This window comes from Hypomesus nipponensis, chromosome 15 (assembly GCF_054491055.1).
Source record: "Hypomesus nipponensis isolate SF chromosome 15, ASM5449105v1, whole genome shotgun sequence".
Lineage (NCBI taxonomy): Eukaryota > Metazoa > Chordata > Actinopteri > Osmeriformes > Osmeridae > Hypomesus > Hypomesus nipponensis.
Genome location: NC_140375.1, coordinates 15,456,224 through 15,473,719, shown reverse-complemented (window position 1 = coordinate 15,473,719; position 17,496 = coordinate 15,456,224). Strand labels below are relative to the sequence as shown.

At 51.8% G+C, this 17,496-nt stretch overlaps 1 protein-coding gene across 4 annotated transcripts in view; it reads left to right on the top strand.

Moving 5' to 3' along the window:
- The window catches only part of ryr1b (ryanodine receptor 1b (skeletal)), a 61,511-nt gene that overhangs the window by 28,172 nt on the left and 15,843 nt on the right, over positions 1 to 17,496 (top strand). For 2 of the 4 annotated variants that reach the window (XM_084673487.1, XM_084673486.1), the window contains exons 41-80: positions 65 to 182; positions 280 to 412; positions 509 to 603; positions 746 to 881; positions 977 to 1,163; positions 1,668 to 1,779; positions 1,874 to 1,994; positions 2,144 to 2,313; positions 2,651 to 2,871; positions 3,014 to 3,104; positions 3,251 to 3,391; positions 3,733 to 3,896; positions 3,990 to 4,068; positions 4,156 to 4,245; positions 4,369 to 4,512; positions 4,617 to 4,694; positions 4,772 to 4,847; positions 4,931 to 5,054; positions 5,358 to 5,473; positions 5,579 to 5,646; positions 5,869 to 5,990; positions 6,321 to 6,370; positions 7,010 to 7,070; positions 7,210 to 7,336; positions 7,422 to 7,530; positions 7,941 to 8,022; positions 8,139 to 8,269; positions 8,424 to 8,744; positions 9,004 to 9,244; positions 11,544 to 11,631; positions 11,823 to 11,915; positions 12,233 to 12,247; positions 13,874 to 14,044; positions 14,195 to 14,254; positions 14,388 to 14,522; positions 14,729 to 14,841; positions 15,193 to 15,289; positions 15,408 to 15,514; positions 15,620 to 15,671; positions 16,005 to 16,064. In XM_084673487.1, the coding sequence (XP_084529613.1) occupies positions 65 to 182; positions 280 to 412; positions 509 to 603; positions 746 to 881; positions 977 to 1,163; positions 1,668 to 1,779; positions 1,874 to 1,994; positions 2,144 to 2,313; positions 2,651 to 2,871; positions 3,014 to 3,104; positions 3,251 to 3,391; positions 3,733 to 3,896; positions 3,990 to 4,068; positions 4,156 to 4,245; positions 4,369 to 4,512; positions 4,617 to 4,694; positions 4,772 to 4,847; positions 4,931 to 5,054; positions 5,358 to 5,473; positions 5,579 to 5,646; positions 5,869 to 5,990; positions 6,321 to 6,370; positions 7,010 to 7,070; positions 7,210 to 7,336; positions 7,422 to 7,530; positions 7,941 to 8,022; positions 8,139 to 8,269; positions 8,424 to 8,744; positions 9,004 to 9,244; positions 11,544 to 11,631; positions 11,823 to 11,915; positions 12,233 to 12,247; positions 13,874 to 14,044; positions 14,195 to 14,254; positions 14,388 to 14,522; positions 14,729 to 14,841; positions 15,193 to 15,289; positions 15,408 to 15,514; positions 15,620 to 15,671; positions 16,005 to 16,064 (4,699 nt within the window). Of the gene's footprint in view, positions 1 to 64; positions 183 to 279; positions 413 to 508; positions 604 to 745; positions 882 to 976; positions 1,164 to 1,667; positions 1,780 to 1,873; positions 1,995 to 2,143; positions 2,314 to 2,650; positions 2,872 to 3,013; positions 3,105 to 3,250; positions 3,392 to 3,732; positions 3,897 to 3,989; positions 4,069 to 4,155; positions 4,246 to 4,368; positions 4,513 to 4,616; positions 4,695 to 4,771; positions 4,848 to 4,930; positions 5,055 to 5,357; positions 5,474 to 5,578; positions 5,647 to 5,868; positions 5,991 to 6,320; positions 6,371 to 7,009; positions 7,071 to 7,209; positions 7,337 to 7,421; positions 7,531 to 7,940; positions 8,023 to 8,138; positions 8,270 to 8,423; positions 8,745 to 9,003; positions 9,245 to 11,543; positions 11,632 to 11,822; positions 11,916 to 12,232; positions 12,248 to 13,873; positions 14,045 to 14,194; positions 14,255 to 14,387; positions 14,523 to 14,728; positions 14,842 to 15,192; positions 15,290 to 15,407; positions 15,515 to 15,619; positions 15,672 to 16,004; positions 16,083 to 17,496 lie in introns of all 4 variants that reach the window. The other 2 variants (XM_084673485.1, XM_084673484.1) reach the window with 1 other exon arrangement.

Here is a 17,496-nt window from a genome sequence, read left to right as displayed (position 1 = left end):
CCAACATCTCAGGGTACTGGAGTATAATGAGTTTATTTTCCTTTTTCGGGGGTTCTTCTGCCAGGAACATCATGAACAACAAGGTGTTCTATCAGCACCCTAACCTGATGCGAGCTCTGGGCATGCACGAGACTGTTATGGAGGTGATGGTCAATGTGCTTGGCGGAGGAGGAGACTCCAAGGTGAGGCCCCATATGCTCCTCATCCTAGGGTTTATCAACTTAGCTCAGCGTTCCTTCTGACGTCTTACTGAAACCGAATGTCTCTCGCCCCTCCCAGGAGATCAGGTTCCCCCAGATGGTGACCAACTGCTGTCGTTTCCTCTGCTACTTCTGCCGCATCAGCCGTCAGAACCAGCGCTCCATGTTCGACCATCTCAGCTACCTGCTTCAGAACAGCGGCATCGGCCTGGGTCAGTACCCAACATGTTTTTTCTTCCTTTCATGTTGGAACCCGGTGGCTCAAGTCAACTTCAATCTAAATGTCGTTGTTGTTGCTCCGCCTCCAGGCATGCGTGGCTCCACCCCTCTGGATGTTGCCGCCGCCTCGTGCATCGACAACAACGAGCTGGCTCTGGCCCTGCAGGAACAGGATCTGGAGAAGGTCCGTGTTCTCAGCTCCCGCTTAATGATCGACATGGACACGCGCGAACGCAAGCGCTGTTATGAAGCACCATCAGAGGCACCGAGCTAATGTAGTGTGGTCTGTCTGGGCCTACCCTGCCCCGTCTGTTTTGGGGCTGCAGGTGGTGACGTACCTGGCGGGCTGTGGGCTCCGGAGCTGTCCCATGCTGCTGTCCAAGGGGTACCCCGACATCGGCTGGAACCCCTGTGGAGGAGAGAGATACCTGGATTTCCTGCGTTTCGCTGTCTTCGTCAACGGTCAGTTCCGTCTATGACTGTTACACTTGGGGGGGGAGGGGGAGTCCAGAATGTCTGCGTTGACATTCACGGCGCCGCGTGTCTCCTCCTCGCAGGAGAGAGCGTGGAGGAAAACGCCAACGTGGTGGTGCGCCTGCTCATCCGACGCCCCGAGTGCTTCGGCCCCGCCCTGCGAGGGGAGGGGGGCGCCGGCCTGCTGGCCGCCATCGAGGAGGCCATCAAGATCTCCGAGGACCCGGCCAGGGACGGGCCCACGGTGAAGAAGGACAGGCGCTTCCCCATGTAGGATCTCCCTCAGAACAGCACTGTTTCAGTATACACAGAGATAGGGCTACGCGATTATGGCCGAAATGATAATCACGATTATTTTGATCAATATTCAGATCACGATTAATTATCACGATTATTTGTTGATTTTAGCCAAAACAAATTTTATTGTCACATAGGCCAATTATAACTGCTTTAACATCCATATTGTGCTACATTCCTTCTAAATTACAAATTATTGCTTAAAAATAAAAGAGGTCCATTTTAGGAAGAAAAAACAACAACAAAAAACGTTGATGCTATGAACGGAATGACGCATTTTAAATATCGCTCGATCACGTGAATTAGATCTTGGAAATCCCAAATCGTGATTTAAATTCGATCAATTGTGCAGGCCAAGCCAGAAAGACATATCTCTCTTTTATGAGTTGAAGCCTTTATTGGTCTACTCAGTAGAGACACATTAGGGGGGAACCTGGGTGTTATTTACATTTGGGTGTTCTTCTACACGTCCGGTAGGTACGGTGGCGAGGAGCAGCCTGAGGAGAATCGTATCCATCTGGGCAACGCCATCATGTCCTTCTACTCTGCCCTCATCGATCTGCTGGGCAGATGCGCCCCTGAAATGCATGTAAGCAGAGAGGCCGACCATCCCCTTTTTTAAGTCTGGAGGGAAGAGGGGACACGTTTCTTCACGGGAGTGACTGACTGCTGTTTGTCCACAGTTGATCCAAGCGGGTAAGGGGGAGGCTCTGAGGATCAGGGCCATCCTGAGGTCTCTGGTGCCCATAGAGGACCTGGTGGGAGTCATCAGTCTGGCTGTCCAGATCCCTGCCTTTGGCAAAGGTTTGAAACAGAGCTGCTGGATATTATTAGTAGTATTATAGCTCTCAATGTATGTTACCTCTTTATACATGATATATTTATAGAGCTGCTCTTTGTGCTGTGCTGTATGTTCAGTGTACAGATCTCTCTCTGTCTCGATCTATTGACAGACGGACACACCATCGAGCCTAAGATGTCAGCCAGCTTCTGTCCAGACCACAAGGCTTCCATGGTGCTGTTCCTGGACAGAGTGTACGGTATCGATAACCAGGACTTCCTGCTCCACGTGTTGGAGGTGGGCTTCCTGCCCGACATGAGGGCCGCAGCATCCCTGGACACGGTGAGCCTCACACTGGAAGAACCCGGAGGGTAACGTGGGGGTCAGGTGGCTGAGCGGTTAGGGAATCCGGCTATTAATCAGAAGGTTGCCGGTTCGGTTTGCCCGGCCGTGTGAAATGACATTGTGTACTTGGGCAAGGCACTTCACCCTACTTGCCTCAGGGAGAATGTTCCTGTACTTACTCTAAGTCGCTCTGGATAAGAGCGTCTGCTAAATGACTAAATGTAAATGTTAACAGAGTCGATTTCCTTGGCCTTTTCGGTGTAAAAAGATGTCAGTGGTTGATGTGTTCTCAGCAAACTCTCAAATGCTCCCTCCCTCCCTCCCTGGCCTCTAGTTGGCGTTCAGCACCACTGAGATGGCTCTGGCTCTGAACCGCTACCTGTGCTCCGCCGTGCTGCCCCTGCTCACCAAGTGCGCGCCTCTGTTCGCCGGCACGGACCACCGCGCCATCATGATCGACTCCATGCTGCACACCATCTACCGGCTGTCCCGCGGCCGCGCCCTCACCAAGGCCCAGAGGGACGTCATCGAGGAGTGCCTGATGTCCCTCTGCAGGTCAGCCGCACGGCCCTCGCCCACTACTAACCAGGAGAGCTTCCACATAACCCACACACACAAGTGCTAGCCTTAGCTAGGTCCTCTGTAGTGCTCCGGTCTGGTCGTTGGTCCGGTGTGCTCCAACTGTGTTCCTCTGCAGGTACCTCCTACCCTCCATGCTCCAGCACCTGCTCAGGAGACTGGTGTTCGACGTGCCCATCCTCAACGAGTACGCCAAGATGCCCCTCAAGGTGCGGGAGAGCGGTCGTCTCTATGACGCCGGGGAAGCGCGTTGCTTCTCCTTAAAACCCGACGCCGCCGCGCCATTTTATTTGTCGTTCAGCGCGCACGACAAAGCCCAGGGGTATCGTAACTCTGTTTCTGTGTTTGGTTTCAGCTGTTGACCAATCACTACGAGCGTTGTTGGAAGTACTACTGCCTCCCCAATGGCTGGGCCAACTTCGGGGTGACTTCAGAGGAGGAGCTTCACCTCTCGCGCAAACTCTTCTGGGGCATCTTCGAGTCTCTGGCGCACAAGGTGGGCATCTGCTCGGCTGAGCGGTTAGGGGATCGGGGTATTAATCAGAAGGTTGCTGGTTCGATTCCCCGGCTGTGCCAAATGACGTTGTGTCCTTGGGCACGCACTTCACCCTACTTGCCTTGGGGGGAATGTCCCTGTACTTACTGTAAAGCGCTCTGGATCAGAGCGTCTGCTAAATGACTAAATATAAATGTGATGCAATGCTCTCCTTCCAACAGCATGGGATTCCACCCAACATACTCCTGGGCTAGGTCGACTCTACTAGCATTAACTGGGGGTCATTCCTGTCTTACGTATCTGTCTCTCTCCTTGCTCCCCTTTCTCCTTCTACGTTCCAGAAATTCGATGCCGAGCTGTTCAAGATCGCCATGCCCTGCATCTGTGCCATCGCAGGCGCTATTCCACCTGACTATGTCGATGCCAGCTTCTGTTCCAACACTGAGAAAAAGGCCTCAGTGGATGCTGAAGGCAATTTTGACCCCAAACCTGTGGAGACCACCAAGTAAGCCATGATAACAATCATTAACATGTATAAAAACAGACATGGTGCATTACCAAAACACCTGGCATTGATCCTGTGATTGTCCCATTGCAGCACCATCATCCCAGAGAGACTGGACCCCTTCATCAACAAATTTGCAGAGCACACTCATGACAAGTGGGCTTTTGAAAAGGTCAGTCTGTCCTTGTGTCCTCCACAGAGTCCAGGCCAGTGTTCTGGAGTATGATGATCGTCAGGATAATCCTGTGTCTGTTTTCAGATTCAGAGCAACTGGACCTATGGAGAAGTGTTGGATGAAAATGCCAAGACACACCCCATGCTCCGCCCCTACAAGACCTTCTCTGAGAAGGTGAGCATCTTTCAGGAAAATAATAATAATAATAATTGTCTTCTCTTCTACATGCAGTATTTCCTATATATGTACGGTTCAATTCATGTTTTTTTTTTTTTTATTAATTTCTGTGTGGTACAGGACAAGGAGATCTACCGCTGGCCCATCAAGGAGTCCATCAAGGCTATGCTGGCTTGGGAGTGGACCCTGGAGAAGGCCAGGGATGGAGAGGTAGAGGTGGTGAAGCCTACCACCTCCTCCCGCAAGATCTCCCAGACGGCTCAGGTAAACAGGGACAAATGCCTCTGTGGAAGTTTCAAACCATCAGTGTTCCTTTGGAATACAGCGCAGCTGCTGGTGCTATGTTTGGGTGTGGCTTGTCTCTGCAGGCTACATACGACCCCAGCCATGGCTACAGCCCTCAGCCTGTGGACATCTCTGCTATGGCCCTCTCCAGGGAACTGCAGGTACGTGACACACCATGACTTGACACGACACGACATTGCAGATACACAATATCCTCACTCGTTCTCCCTCTCTCCAGTCCATGGCTGAACAGCTGGCTGAAAACTACCACAACACCTGGGGCCGAAAGAAGAAGATGGAACTCCAGGATAAAGGTGCGAGTGAAAATGATCTTTTCTGTCGGGTGTCGTCGTGTGCTCTGAGTGTGTTGTTATTTCAAGCTCTGTGGCTTGTTTAGGGGGCGGCACCCACCCCTTGCTGGTGCCCTACGACACCTTGACGGCCAAGGAGAAGGCCAGGGACAGAGAGAAGGCCCAGGACCTGCTCAAGTTCCTGCAGATGAATGGCTTTGCTGTCACCAGGTACCGAGACTCCTCCTCTATAAAGCCCATGTGAACAGGAAAAGGTTCAAGCCTTCACCTCCACTCTCTTCCTCTCTCTCTCTTCCTCTCTCTCTCTTCCTCTCTCTCTCTCTCTCTCTCTCTCTCTCTCTCTCTCTCTCTCTCTCTCTCTCTCTCTCTCTCTCTCTCTCTCTCTCTCTCTCTCTCTCTCTGTCTCTGTCTGTCCCCCCCCCTCTCTCTCTCTCTGTCTCTGTCTGTCCCCCCCCCTTCTCTCTCTCCCTCTCCCCCCCTCTCTCTCTATCTCTCTCTCTCTTTGTTCCTCAGGGGCCTGAAGGACATGGAGCAAGACATCTCCTCCATCGAGAAGCGTTTTGCCTACGGCTTCCTCCAGAAGCTCCTCAAGTGGATGGACATCGCCCAGGAGTTCATTGCCCATCTCGGTACTGTTGTGCGTGGGAGTAGGGGGATAGAAACGTCCAGAACACGCTCAGTTCCGGTGCTGTACCGTCCTTGGTTGATGTGGTTGTCTCTGTCTCTGTCCTCAGAGGCTGTGGTTAGCAGTGGCAGGGTGGAAAAGTCGCCACATGAACAGGAGATCAAGTTCTTTGCCAAAGTGAGACAGTAACAGCAGGAACACTTCAGCAGGAACACTACATTACCCAGACTAGCAGACTGTGAAACAGCTTTTGGAAACAACTGTATCATGAATTACGAACACCATAAATCAAAGCATTTTTTTGTGTGCTTTTGCCTCCATTAAGACTTGTTGCATTCAACCACGTAACATAATGGCTACTTCTCAAATTGTCTGCCTCTCTGTTTGTCCGCATCCTAGATTCTGTTGCCGCTAGTGAACCAGTACTTCAAGAACCACTGTCTGTATTTCCTGTCTACGCCTGCTAAGATCCTGGGCAGTGGAGGCATCTCATCCAATAAGGAGAAAGAAATGATAGCGAGGTCAGTGTCTAAACAGTCACCAAACCGTTCCACTGAGGATAATCCCTTTTTCTCCATGACGGTCCTTCAGGTGTGTGTAATGTAAACTGTGTGTACCATAAACTTTGAATCCGATATCTGGCTTGTGTCAGTACCTGTTTGCAGCTCTCCTTCTACCCCTCCATCTCTTTTCCTCACTCTGTTGAAACCTCCTTAATTTCCTTGACCTCCCTTTTTGCTTTGACCCCCACCCTCCCTCCCTACTCCTCCATCTTTCCTGCCCTACATGCTCCCCTCCCTCCCCTCCCTCCCTCCCCTCCCTCCCTCCCCCCTTCTCTCCCCCTCCCCCAGTATCTTCTGTAAGTTGGCAGCTCTGGTGAGACACAGAGTTTCTCTCTTTGGTAAGGAAACCTGCACGATGGGCTAACACTTCCACCCTCTGTCTCCACTCTCTTCAGCTTTCCATCTTCTGGTTTAATCCTCACCCCCCCCCCCCTCCTGCTCACCCTCCTTTTCTAACCATCCTCTCCCTACTCTCGCTCTGCTTCTGCTCTGCCTGGTTGTCCTAGCTGCTCTTCCTCTCGTCTGTCAGCTCTGTGTAGCTCTGTGTAGCCCTGCGTAGCTCTGGGCGTCCTGTGGTCACTGGCAGTGCAGAGAAGCAGCATGAGTGTTTGTGTCACTGCTGGAGCCGCTTGGTTGGCTCCCCCACGGCGTGTTGTGATTGGCTGACCTGAGGCACCTCTGTAGGCGCTTCACCCGCGTTCCTCCATCCACCACCATAGCAGCGTGACATCACTCCCACAGAACGACACCGTCGTTGGGATGGCACCGTTATTGGGGGAAACCATCGTTAAAGCAGATATTTTGTTGTTATTAATCCAAGTCGTTTTGTTTAACGTTGTCTAGTGTATTTTGTCGCATACTTGCGTGTGTATGTGTGATACAGGTTTGGGGATGGTTACTGTTGTTGGGGGGGGGGGGGGTGTTAACGTCAGTGTCGGTGTTACCGTGGTAACGAAGCGGCTCTGTTTGATCTTCAGGAACGGACGCTACTGCAGTGGTCAACTGTCTGCACATCTTGGCACGGTCACTGGATGCCAGGTAGTATACTCACCTCCACTGGATGGAGCTGGGTCCTTTTTATAGCAACATTTATTACATCTTATAACATCCCACAGATGTTATAAGTCTCTGTCTCTCCCTCCAAGCTGGTGTATCACCTCTATGTCTCGACTCCTAGGACGGTAATGAAATCCGGCCCTGAGATTGTGAAGGCAGGGCTGCGGCAGTTCTTTGAGAGCGCTGCCGACGATATTGAGAAGATGGTGGAGAACCTCAAACTGGGCAAGGTGTCCAGTCGGAACCAGGTGAGGTCCATCCCCTCTGTCGTCTATGTGAGTAGTTTCACCCTGGGCGGTACACTGAGGTGTGTGTGTGTGTGTGTGTGTGCAGGTGAAGGGCGTGTCCCAGAACATCAACTACACCACCATTGCGTTGCTTCCGGTGCTCACCTCCCTGTTCGACCACATCGCCCAGCACCAGTTTGGAGATGATGTCATCCGTGAGTTGGCCTCACATTAAAGCAAAAATCAAAGACGTGAACCCAGACTATTTTAATGCTGTCTCTACACGTCTCTCTCTCTCTCTCTCTCTCTCTCTCTCTCTCTCTCTCTCTCCCCCCCCCTCTCTCTCTCTTCTCCCCCCCCTCTCTCTCTCTCTCTCTCTCTCTCTTCTCACCCCCCCTCTCTCTCTCTCTCTCTCTCTCTCTCTTCTCCCCCCCCTCTCTCTCTCTCTCTCTCTCTCCCCCCCCCCTCTCTCTCTCTCTCTCTCTTCTCCCCCCTCCTCTCTCTCTCTCTCTCTCTCTTCTCCCCCCCCCTCTCTCTCTCTCTCTCTCTCTCTCTCTCTCTCTCTCCCCCCCCCCCTCTCTCTCTCTCTCTCTCTCCCCCCTCTTTCACTCACTCACCCCCCCAGTGGATGACTTGCAGATATCATGCTACCGCATCATGTGCAGTATCTACTCTCTGGGCACTGTGAAGACTCCACATGCAGAGAAGTAAGTAGACGTGCTTTCTCTGTCTGCTGGAGATGAGGTGTGTGTGTGTGTGGCTGTAGAGGTGTGGGTGTCCAGTGTGAGGCGGTGATGCTGTTGTTTGTGTGTGTGTCCTGCAGACAGAGGCCAGCCCTGGGAGAGTGTCTGGCCCACCTGGCTGCAGCCATGCCTGTGGCCTACCTGGAGCCTGCGCTCAACGAGTTCAACGCCTACTCTGTGTACACAACCAAGACCCCCCGGGAGAGAGCCAGTGAGTCACCTCAACCTCTCTCGCCCCCCCCCTCTCTTCATGTCTTCATTTGTATGATGTAACGTATATATCTTGTAGTCCACTCTGTCCAGTGCCCACATTTGAAGGCGTGTTATCGAATCCCTGATCTTATTCACTCTAATTTCCTCCTCAGTTCTGGGCCTTCCTAACCAGGTGGAAGAGCTGTGCACAGACATCCCAGAGCTGGAAGTTTTGATGAAGGAGATCGGGCACCTGGCCGAGTCTGGTGCCCGCTACACCGAGATGCCCCACGTGATCGAGATCACCCTGCCCATGCTGTGCAACTACCTTCCCCGCTGGTGGGAGAGGGGCCTGGAGAACTTCCCCGACCTGGAGGACCAGATCTGCACCAACGTCACCTCTGAACAACTCAACCAGCTGCTGGGCAGCATCATGAAGATCGTGGTCAACAACCTGGGCATCGACGAGGCCTCCTGGATGAAGAGGCTGGCAGGTGAGTGTGTGTTTGCTCAGTCCCGCGTCACGTCAAGGTCATAGGGGGTGTGGGTTCGAGACTGTGTGTGAGCTCTTTTTGAATTTCCTTTCATGACATGATAGACCATATTAAATGTTTTGGATTGAATTGAAAACTTCACCCTTAAGACATTGTTATTATATTTAGTTCAACCAGGTCGAGGACCTTGATGGATTTAATCTTTGACAATGACCCCTGTGTGTGTGTGTGTGTGTGTGTGTGTGTGTGTGTGTGTCAGTGTTCTCTCAGCCCATCGTGAGCAGGGCCATGCCCGAGATGCTCAAGTCCCACTTCATCCCCACCATGGAGAAGCTGAAGAAGCGTGCGGGGAAGGTGGTGGCGGAGGAGGACCACCTGCGTCTGGAGGGCAAGACGGAGGTGGACAGCGAGGAGGGCACCATCAGGGACGAGTTCGCCGTGCTCTGCAGAGACCTCTACGCCCTCTACCCCCTCCTCATCCGCTACGTGGACAACAACAGGTACCAGAGGGTTAGCCATGCCTGGTCTCTGGCGTACTCATACCCACTCACACCATCATACAAACTGAATGACAGGGTTTGAATACCAGAAGAGGAGGTTATATCTGGACAGTTACAGAGAGGAGTCATTTCTTTTCGATAAAGCTCACTTTTATGAAAAGATGTTCGGAAGTAGCGCTGGCAGCCATGGGAGGTGGCACCTCTCGGAGGCCCAGTCCGATGCTGCTCTGGTCTGCATGTCAAGCCACACACAGAACCCCGGAGCTTGGAGACCCTGACGGATCCCTCGCCAACGCCCCTCCGCGTTGCCACGGCCACCAGGGGCTCCTCACAAGCGCAGGGACTTCCTCTTGGGGGCGGAGTCTCCGCAGCTCTCGGCGTCGGCCTTCCTCTTCCTCTGACCGCGGGAGGCGCTCTGAGGCGACTCCGCCGTCCCAGAAGGCTCTGCTGCTGCGCGGCCGGCCCTTCCTCCTGGGCGGAGCCTCATGTGACACATTAGGGACAAGCCCAGACGGCCGTCTCTATCGTAGTGCGAGAGCCTCCACTTGTCCTCCACGAGATCCCCGCGACTGCTGAAGATTGGGGAGCAGACCAGGAACGGGAAGTCCCGATTGGCCAGGACATGAGTCCCAGGGTTGGCCTGAAGCACCAGCCAGCGGTAGTTGTCAGGGTGGAGGGGTATGGGATAGACGATGTTGTTGTGGCGGTAGGGGAGGCGGTGAGCGTGTGGCAGGAAATGAGGTTCCTCGTTCTCGTTGTGGTGGCAGAAGCCAGTGCCAGGCCCGTACCAAAAGGTTGGTACTGTGTAGTCGAGATTTCCACAGCCTACAACTTGTGGCATGAAGGCATGCTTGAGCATGGAGAACAAGCGCACTCCTTGGGACGTCCTCAAAGGCATGATCCCCAGGTTGTAAAGTTCCAGATGCAGAGTCTGAGGTTCTCTGAAGCCTGGAGACGTGGCCTTCATTTTCAAGGACATTATTTCGGTAATTCTAGGTGGACTCGACATCTTGGAGAGGGAAAAAAACTTGAAGTGGGCTGTACTATTCGCAAGGCAGTTGTGATATGAAGGAACTTTTCTGACTTTGTCTCTCAAAATCTTAATTGCCATGGAAACGATTAAACATTTAAATTAAACATTCTGTATACAGTACCTGTTCTGAGAAAGGGCATTGTGACACGCTCGTGACATCACAGGATGATGCACTGAAATAAGATGGAGGACGCGTCATTAAATACATCAATAAATGAATGAATGAATGCATCAGACCAACGAACTCAGAAACAAGATCTGAATATACAGACCCTATCCCCTTAAACACATTAAAACACATTTCCATATAAGCCCTGTTAACATGACCTGGGTGGTGTTGTCTAACAGCTGGTAACATGACCTGGGTGGTGTTGTGTAACAGCTGTTAACATGACCTGGGTGGTGTTGTGTAACAGCAGGTAACATGACCTGGGTGGTGTTGTGTAACAGCTGTTAACATGACCTGGGTGGTGTTGTGTAACAGCTGTTAACATGACCTGGGTGGTGTTGTGTAACAGCAGGTAACATGACCTGGGTGGTGTTGTGTAACAGCAGGTAACATGACCTGGGTGGTGTTGTGTAACAGCTGGTAACATGACCTGGGTGGTGTTGTGTAACAGCTGGTAACATGACCTGGGTGGTGTTGTGTAACAGCTGTTAACATGACCTGGGTGGTGTTGTGTAACAGCTGTTAACATGACCTGGGTGGTGTTGTGTAACAGCTGGTAACATGACCTGGGTGGTGTTGTGTAACAGCTGGTAACATGACCTGGGTGGTGTTGTGTAACAGCAGGTAACATGACCTGGGTGGTGTTGTGTAACAGCAGGTAACATGACCTGGGTGGTGTTGTGTAACAGCAAGTAACATGACCTGGGTGGTGTTGTGTAACAGCAGGTAACATGACCTGGGTGGTGTTGTGTAACAGCTGGTAACATGACCTGGGTGGTGTTGTGTAACAGCTGTTAACATGACCTGGGTGGTGTTGTGTAACAGCTGTTAACATGACCTGGGTGGTGTTGTGTAACAGCTGGTAACATGACCTGGGTGGTGTTGTGTAACAGCTGTTAACATGACCTGGGTGGTGTTGTGTAACAGCTGGTAACATGACCTGGGTGGTGTTGTGTAACAGCTGGTAACATGACCTGGGTGGTGTTGTGTAACAGCTGGTAACATGACCTGGGTGGTGTTGTGTAACAGCAGGTAACATGACCTGGGTGGTGTTGTGTAACAGCAAGTAACATGACCTGGGTGGTGTTGTGTAACAGGGCACGATGGCTGACCTGTCCTGACCCGGATGCAGAAGACCTTTTCAGGATGGTCGGAGAGGTCTTCATCTTCTGGTCCAAGTCACATGTGAGTCCCCCCCTTCCCCCCTCCCCCCCTCCCCCCTTCCCCCCTCCCTCCCTCCCTCCCCTCCCCCCCTCCCTCCCTCCCTCCCCCCCTCCCTCCCTCCCTCCCTCCCTCCCCCCCTCCCCCCCTCCCTCCCTCCTCTTTCCTTCTTCGGTTCTCTGTCTTCCCACCTCTTTGTTCCGTTCATTCTTCAGAACTTTAAGCGTGAGGAGCAGAACTTTGTGGTGATGAACGAGATCAACAACATGTCCTTCCTCACTGCTGACAGTAAGAGCAAGATGAGCAAGGTGAGAGATGACACACACACACACACTGGACACACACACACCACAAACCTAACATAAATATTAAGGGTTTCATTTACGTAAATAATGTATTGCTTATTTTCTAAACAAACATTTTTAAATGTTCTAATGCTTCCTAGTCCTGAGGATCTGTTCCATAGCGGGGCCATGTACGTGTTTCGGAATTCATTTAACATCTCTACTTCCTGGTCCCAGGCGACCAATCGGGTTTCATCCTCTGGTCTCAGGCGTACTGCAGGAATGGTGTTAACTGTGTTCTCTCTCTGTGTTCTGTGTTGGTGACGGCGCGGGGCCGCTAGTCCGGAGATGCAGAGGTTAGACTGTGTGTGTGCACGAGCGCTGTGCTGATGGCATGGCACACCTGGGGAGGAGTGGGCTGCTGTTCATCAAGCTCCCCCGCTGATTAGTGCGCAGCTGCAAAGCGCCGACACCCAAACCCTGATGTTGACGCACAAATGCACACGCACACGTGCAGCGGTCGTGTGTGTGTGTGTGTGTGAGAGGTGGGGGTCTGGAGCAGCTTGATGAACGCTCTCTGCCGTAGGTTGTAGTGACGTGACGTGACGGTGGGGGTTTCCATGGCGCTCGGCTCAGCGGCCACAGACCAGACCAGTTGAGTCTGGAGTGTGATGCCTGCCGCAGCCGAGTGTCATCGCCCTCACTCTGAGTTTGACTGGTTTGCCTTCCTCCAGGTGGTTCCAGACGGGCTCCTGGCCGAGGCTGTGCACACCCTACCCTGATTCAGGGTGCTGTGTTTGATTTTTTCAGTTTTGGTGATGATGTTCCTGGGCAGGGGGGGTTCAGGGTTAAGGGTGGAGGGGGGAGGGTGGGGGCCTCTGTTCTGTCACATTCCCCATCACAATCCATGACAACGTCAGTATCGTAACCCTCCTCACCACCAATCCATCCACTCTCACTCCACCAATGACCAGGAAATTCAGCTGGTGCATCATGGGAATTAGAGTCTTCATCATCTTCAGCTATAACTCCATCACATTCACTAATAAATACCTTATATTGCCCCTCCCTTTCTAATTCAACTAGAATGTCACTAAGAGCTCACCTCCTCTCCCCTGTTGTGAGTTGGTCATTACTGGAAAACCTTCTGTTATCTGATCACTGCAGCACCTCACTATCTGTCTATACAAGACACACACACACACCGCACACACACACCGCACACACACAGACCCTGCTGCAAACAAACGCACACCCCCACACGCGGCCCAGTCACTGAGGAAGGTGCTGAGAGGCCAGACAGCAGTCAGTAATGATCCAGGACAGGAGGACTGTGAGCTGAACCCTGTAGCGTTGTGCTGCTCCTGGTGCTGCTCCTGGTGCTGCTCCTGGTGCTGCTCCTGGTGCTGCTCCTGGTGCTGCTCCTGGTGCTGCTCCTGGTGCTGCTCCTGGTGCTGCTCCTGGTGCTGCTCCTGGTGCTGCTCCTGGTGCTGTGCTGGGGGTGGGCTTCACCACACTACACCACTAACAGAGAGCATCGTGTGGCACTGTCCCAAGCACGATCCGTGCTAACCCCCATAAGCACCAGCTGCACTTTGGAGACGAGAGTGTGACTTGAAGATGGAGTTGGATTTGTAGTGTTTCTAAATCATCTTCTGACTTGACGCATGTTTTTTGGGGTGTAACTTCTTTCCCCAACACCCCCTATTTATTTCTACATTCATACACCAACTCACTTTATAATATCACTATGACCTGTTTTCATAACAGCCCTATCATGAACTAATTTTAGACAACTTTTTGGTGTTTATAAGTAAGAGGACTTATAGAAAAATAAATATATCACATTTGCAACAGGTAAGTCCCCACAACAGAACATCTTTAATGAGACTCCGCCCATTCTGATCCAGGTCGCAGTAACATCAGGTTGGTGTTTGACACCCACTGGAATGGTACGGTCTGACCCCACCCTCTCTCCCTAGGCTGGGGGCTCGGATGTGGAGCGTACCAAGAAGAAGCGCAGGGGGGACCGCTACTCGGTGCAGACCTCCCTCATCGTGGCGGCCTTGAAGAAGCTTCTGCCCATCGGCCTGAACATGTGCTCCCCGGCTGACCAGGAACTGATCAACCTGGCTAAGATCAGATACTCTCTGGTACAATGCTTCTGACCTTCTGCTGTGTTACCGTTGGGCTGTCAAGATATAATAGATCTAAAGCTTCCCAGCTTTGACCCTCCAGGGAGGGTCATCATTTGGGTCGTCATTTCATCATGTTGACTGGCTCTCCCTTACTTTCTCTCGCAGAAAGACACGGACGAGGAGGTGAGGGAGTTCCTGCAGAACAACCTTCACCTGCAGGGCAAGGTGAGAAGATCTCTCTGTATCTCTCTCACTCCATCGCTTCCTCCTGGAGCAGCTTGTGTGTGGGGCCGGTGGTGTGGGCGCAGGGTGTGCTGCAGCTGCAGCTGCTGATGACTGTGCCTTGGGGACCCTGTAGGTGGAGGACCCCTCCATGCGCTGGCAGATGGCCCTGTACAAGGAGACATGTGGGAGGGCCGAGGACGCAGAAGACCCAGTGAAGGTGGTGAAGAGGGTCCAGGAAGTGTCTGCTGTCCTTTACCACATAGAGGTGGTGAGTAGAAGCACACACACACACACACACACACACACACCATGAACCATGACAGTAACAAGGCCTGGAACACTCTGCCTCCAACCACCTCTTTTATACTCCTATTTTCTCTCTTTCCCTGTTTACTTCTCTCTTTCTCTCTTTCCTTCTTCTTTCTCTCTTTCCTTCCTTCTTTCTCTCTTTCCTTCTCTCTTTGTCTCTCACAGACGGAGCGTCCGTATAAGTCGAAGAAGATGGTGTGGCACAAGCTGCTGTCCAAACAGCGTCGCAGAGCAGTGGTGGCCTGCTTCAGAATGAGTCCACTCTACAATATCCCAAGGTGAGGACCTTCCTCACCCGTAACTCTCGCCTCACCTTTCTTCTTCACACGGATCTCCCTCTTTGCTCCTAACTCTCTATCCTTACCTCCTCAGCCCAAACTCTCTATCCTAACCTCCTCAGCCCTTACTCTCTATCCTTACCTCCTCAGCCGTAACTCTCTATCCTTACCTCCTCAGCCCTAACTCTCTATCCTTACCTCCTCAGCCCTAACTCTCTATCCTTACTTCCTGACTTCCTAACTCTATCCACAGGTAACGGTCTTCTCCAGCCAATGAAGGACCCGTCCACAAAACCCATTAGCCACTAAAGGTTCTAAATTAGGGTTCCTCTCTCCTTCTGTCTCCACCAGGCATAGAGGATCCAACATGTTCCTGAACGGATACAAGCGTAACTGGCTGGAGAACGAGGGCTACTCCTTTGAGGACAGGATGATTGACGACCTCTCAGTAAGCTCTCTCGACTCGCGGCGTTATAATAGAAGGGAGGGAACATTCTAGAAGGGAAGGAACATTCTAGAAATGTTTCCCCCCACCCCCCCCACCTACCCCCATTGTCAATGTTTAGAAAGCCATGGAGCAGGAGGAGGAGGAAGAGGAGGAGACGGAGACGAAGCCAGACCCTCTCCACCAGCTCATCCTTCATTTCAGCCGCACGGCTCTCACAGAGAAGAGGTGGGACACGGGCACAGCTCGTGCAGCTCATGCAGGTTTAAGCCATAGAGGTTGTTCCGTCAGTTGTCAGAAAGAGGCTTCATGTTTTTTGCTGTTTCATTGCAGTAAACTGGATGTTGACCACCTGTATATGTCATATGCTGACATTATGGCAAAGGTGAGTGTTTTTCTTCTGGATGTGACATCACAGTGTACTATGCTGTCATTAAAGAGATCTAACGACAGCTCTTCCCTCCATCCCCATTCTTCTTTTCCACTTTCCTCTCTTTACTATCCCTCTTCTTCCCCCCAACCTTCATTCTCTCTCTCTCTCTCTCTCTCTCTCTCTCTCTCTCTCTCTCTCTCTCTCTCTCTCTCTCTCTCTCTCTCTCTCTCTCTCTCTCTCTCCCTCTCCCCCCCCCCTCTCTCTCTTTCTCTCTCTCCCTCCCCCCCCCCTCTCTCTCTCTCTCTCTTCCCTTCTCTCTCTCTCTCTCTCTCTCTCTCTCTCCAGAGCTGCCACATGGGTGAGGAGGACGAAGGGGGAGAGGAGGAGGGGGAGCCAGCCTTTGAGGTGCGACAGACAGAGATGGTATGGGGGGGCCAGGGGCTGGGGACAGGGGAGTCACCGGAGAAGCATCTCGCCACGAGTGACGTACACGGCGCCACCATCACACCCCGCACACTCCCCCTGCTGGCATATATCTCTCTCTCTCTTCCAGTCTTCCTCTCTCACACAATCTGTCGATTTGTTTCCTGCTATGGTGGACTGACTTGTGCATTCCTTTGCTGGACTCTGCCCCGAAGTCTGTGTCTTGGTCTTAATTACCCGCGTCTCTAAAACATGCATGACGGAGTGCAGAGATGGTGCGACTAAAGACAACAAAATGTTGCATAGATTCAAAAGTCTAAAACTAGATTAGGAGTGTTTAGAACCCTGACTCACAAATTCCAACCCTGTGATTGATTTCAATCATTCTAGTCGTTGATTCATCTTTGAATACTGAAACTTCTTGGTGATTAACACCTAAATGGTCTTCACATGTAACAATCCTAGGTCTACAGGCTTGGATAATGTGATGAGGCAGAGGTTAAATGTTCAATAGTGATATATAGATATACAGTACCAGTCAAAAGTTCAATTGAATGGGAAAATGTGTCCAAACTTTTGACTGGTACTGTATATCGATATAGACTATATCTAAAGCTGATATAGCTTGTTCTTGAGGGCAACGTTTCATGTCTGTTGCATAATGAACATCCACTGTCTTTTCATGACAATCACAAACCTGTCAGTTGACAATTATGACACGTTACTGTAAATTCAGAGATGCTACATTGCCCTCCTTGTCTAGGTTTAGCAGCTCCTCAGATGAGGAGAAACGTGGTGTCCCCCACGTGACCTGATGTGAACGATGCCCTCTTTGCACAGGAGTCCTTTTCCCAGAGCCAGAGTGACTCTGTGCCTGTGATTACTACCTTACTGTTAGTAATCAGCTTACTCTTGCATCCCCCCCCTACCTCTCACGGCCCCCTCTACTCACCTACTAGTCAGGCTGTGCATTCCTGTATCTGGACTGATCTTGAATCTAATAATAACCTCGGGTATCTATCGATTTTGTTTGTCTTTACCTTGAATTGGACTTATTATAACAAGACTCCCTCTCTGTACTCATGAAGGACTACAGTAAAAGCCTGTACAGTCAGCCAGACATACACTCAAACAGAAACACACACACATGCACAGACTTGCAAATGCACGGAAGCACACACACATTACGCACACGCACACACACGGTGTCGTGTCGATTCACGTAAATCACGGTGAGGACACAAGCCCTCTGTAGCCCAGAGAACCTTCTCCACTGTGCCTCACCTTGGGTAACCCACGGCCAGGCCTATGAGGGAGGGAGGGGTGGCCAGAAAGGGGCGGGGGGGGGTTGGGGAGGGGGTTGGTGAATGTCCTTTGGGTGGGGAAATTGCATTGTGTATTTGTGTGGGTGGGT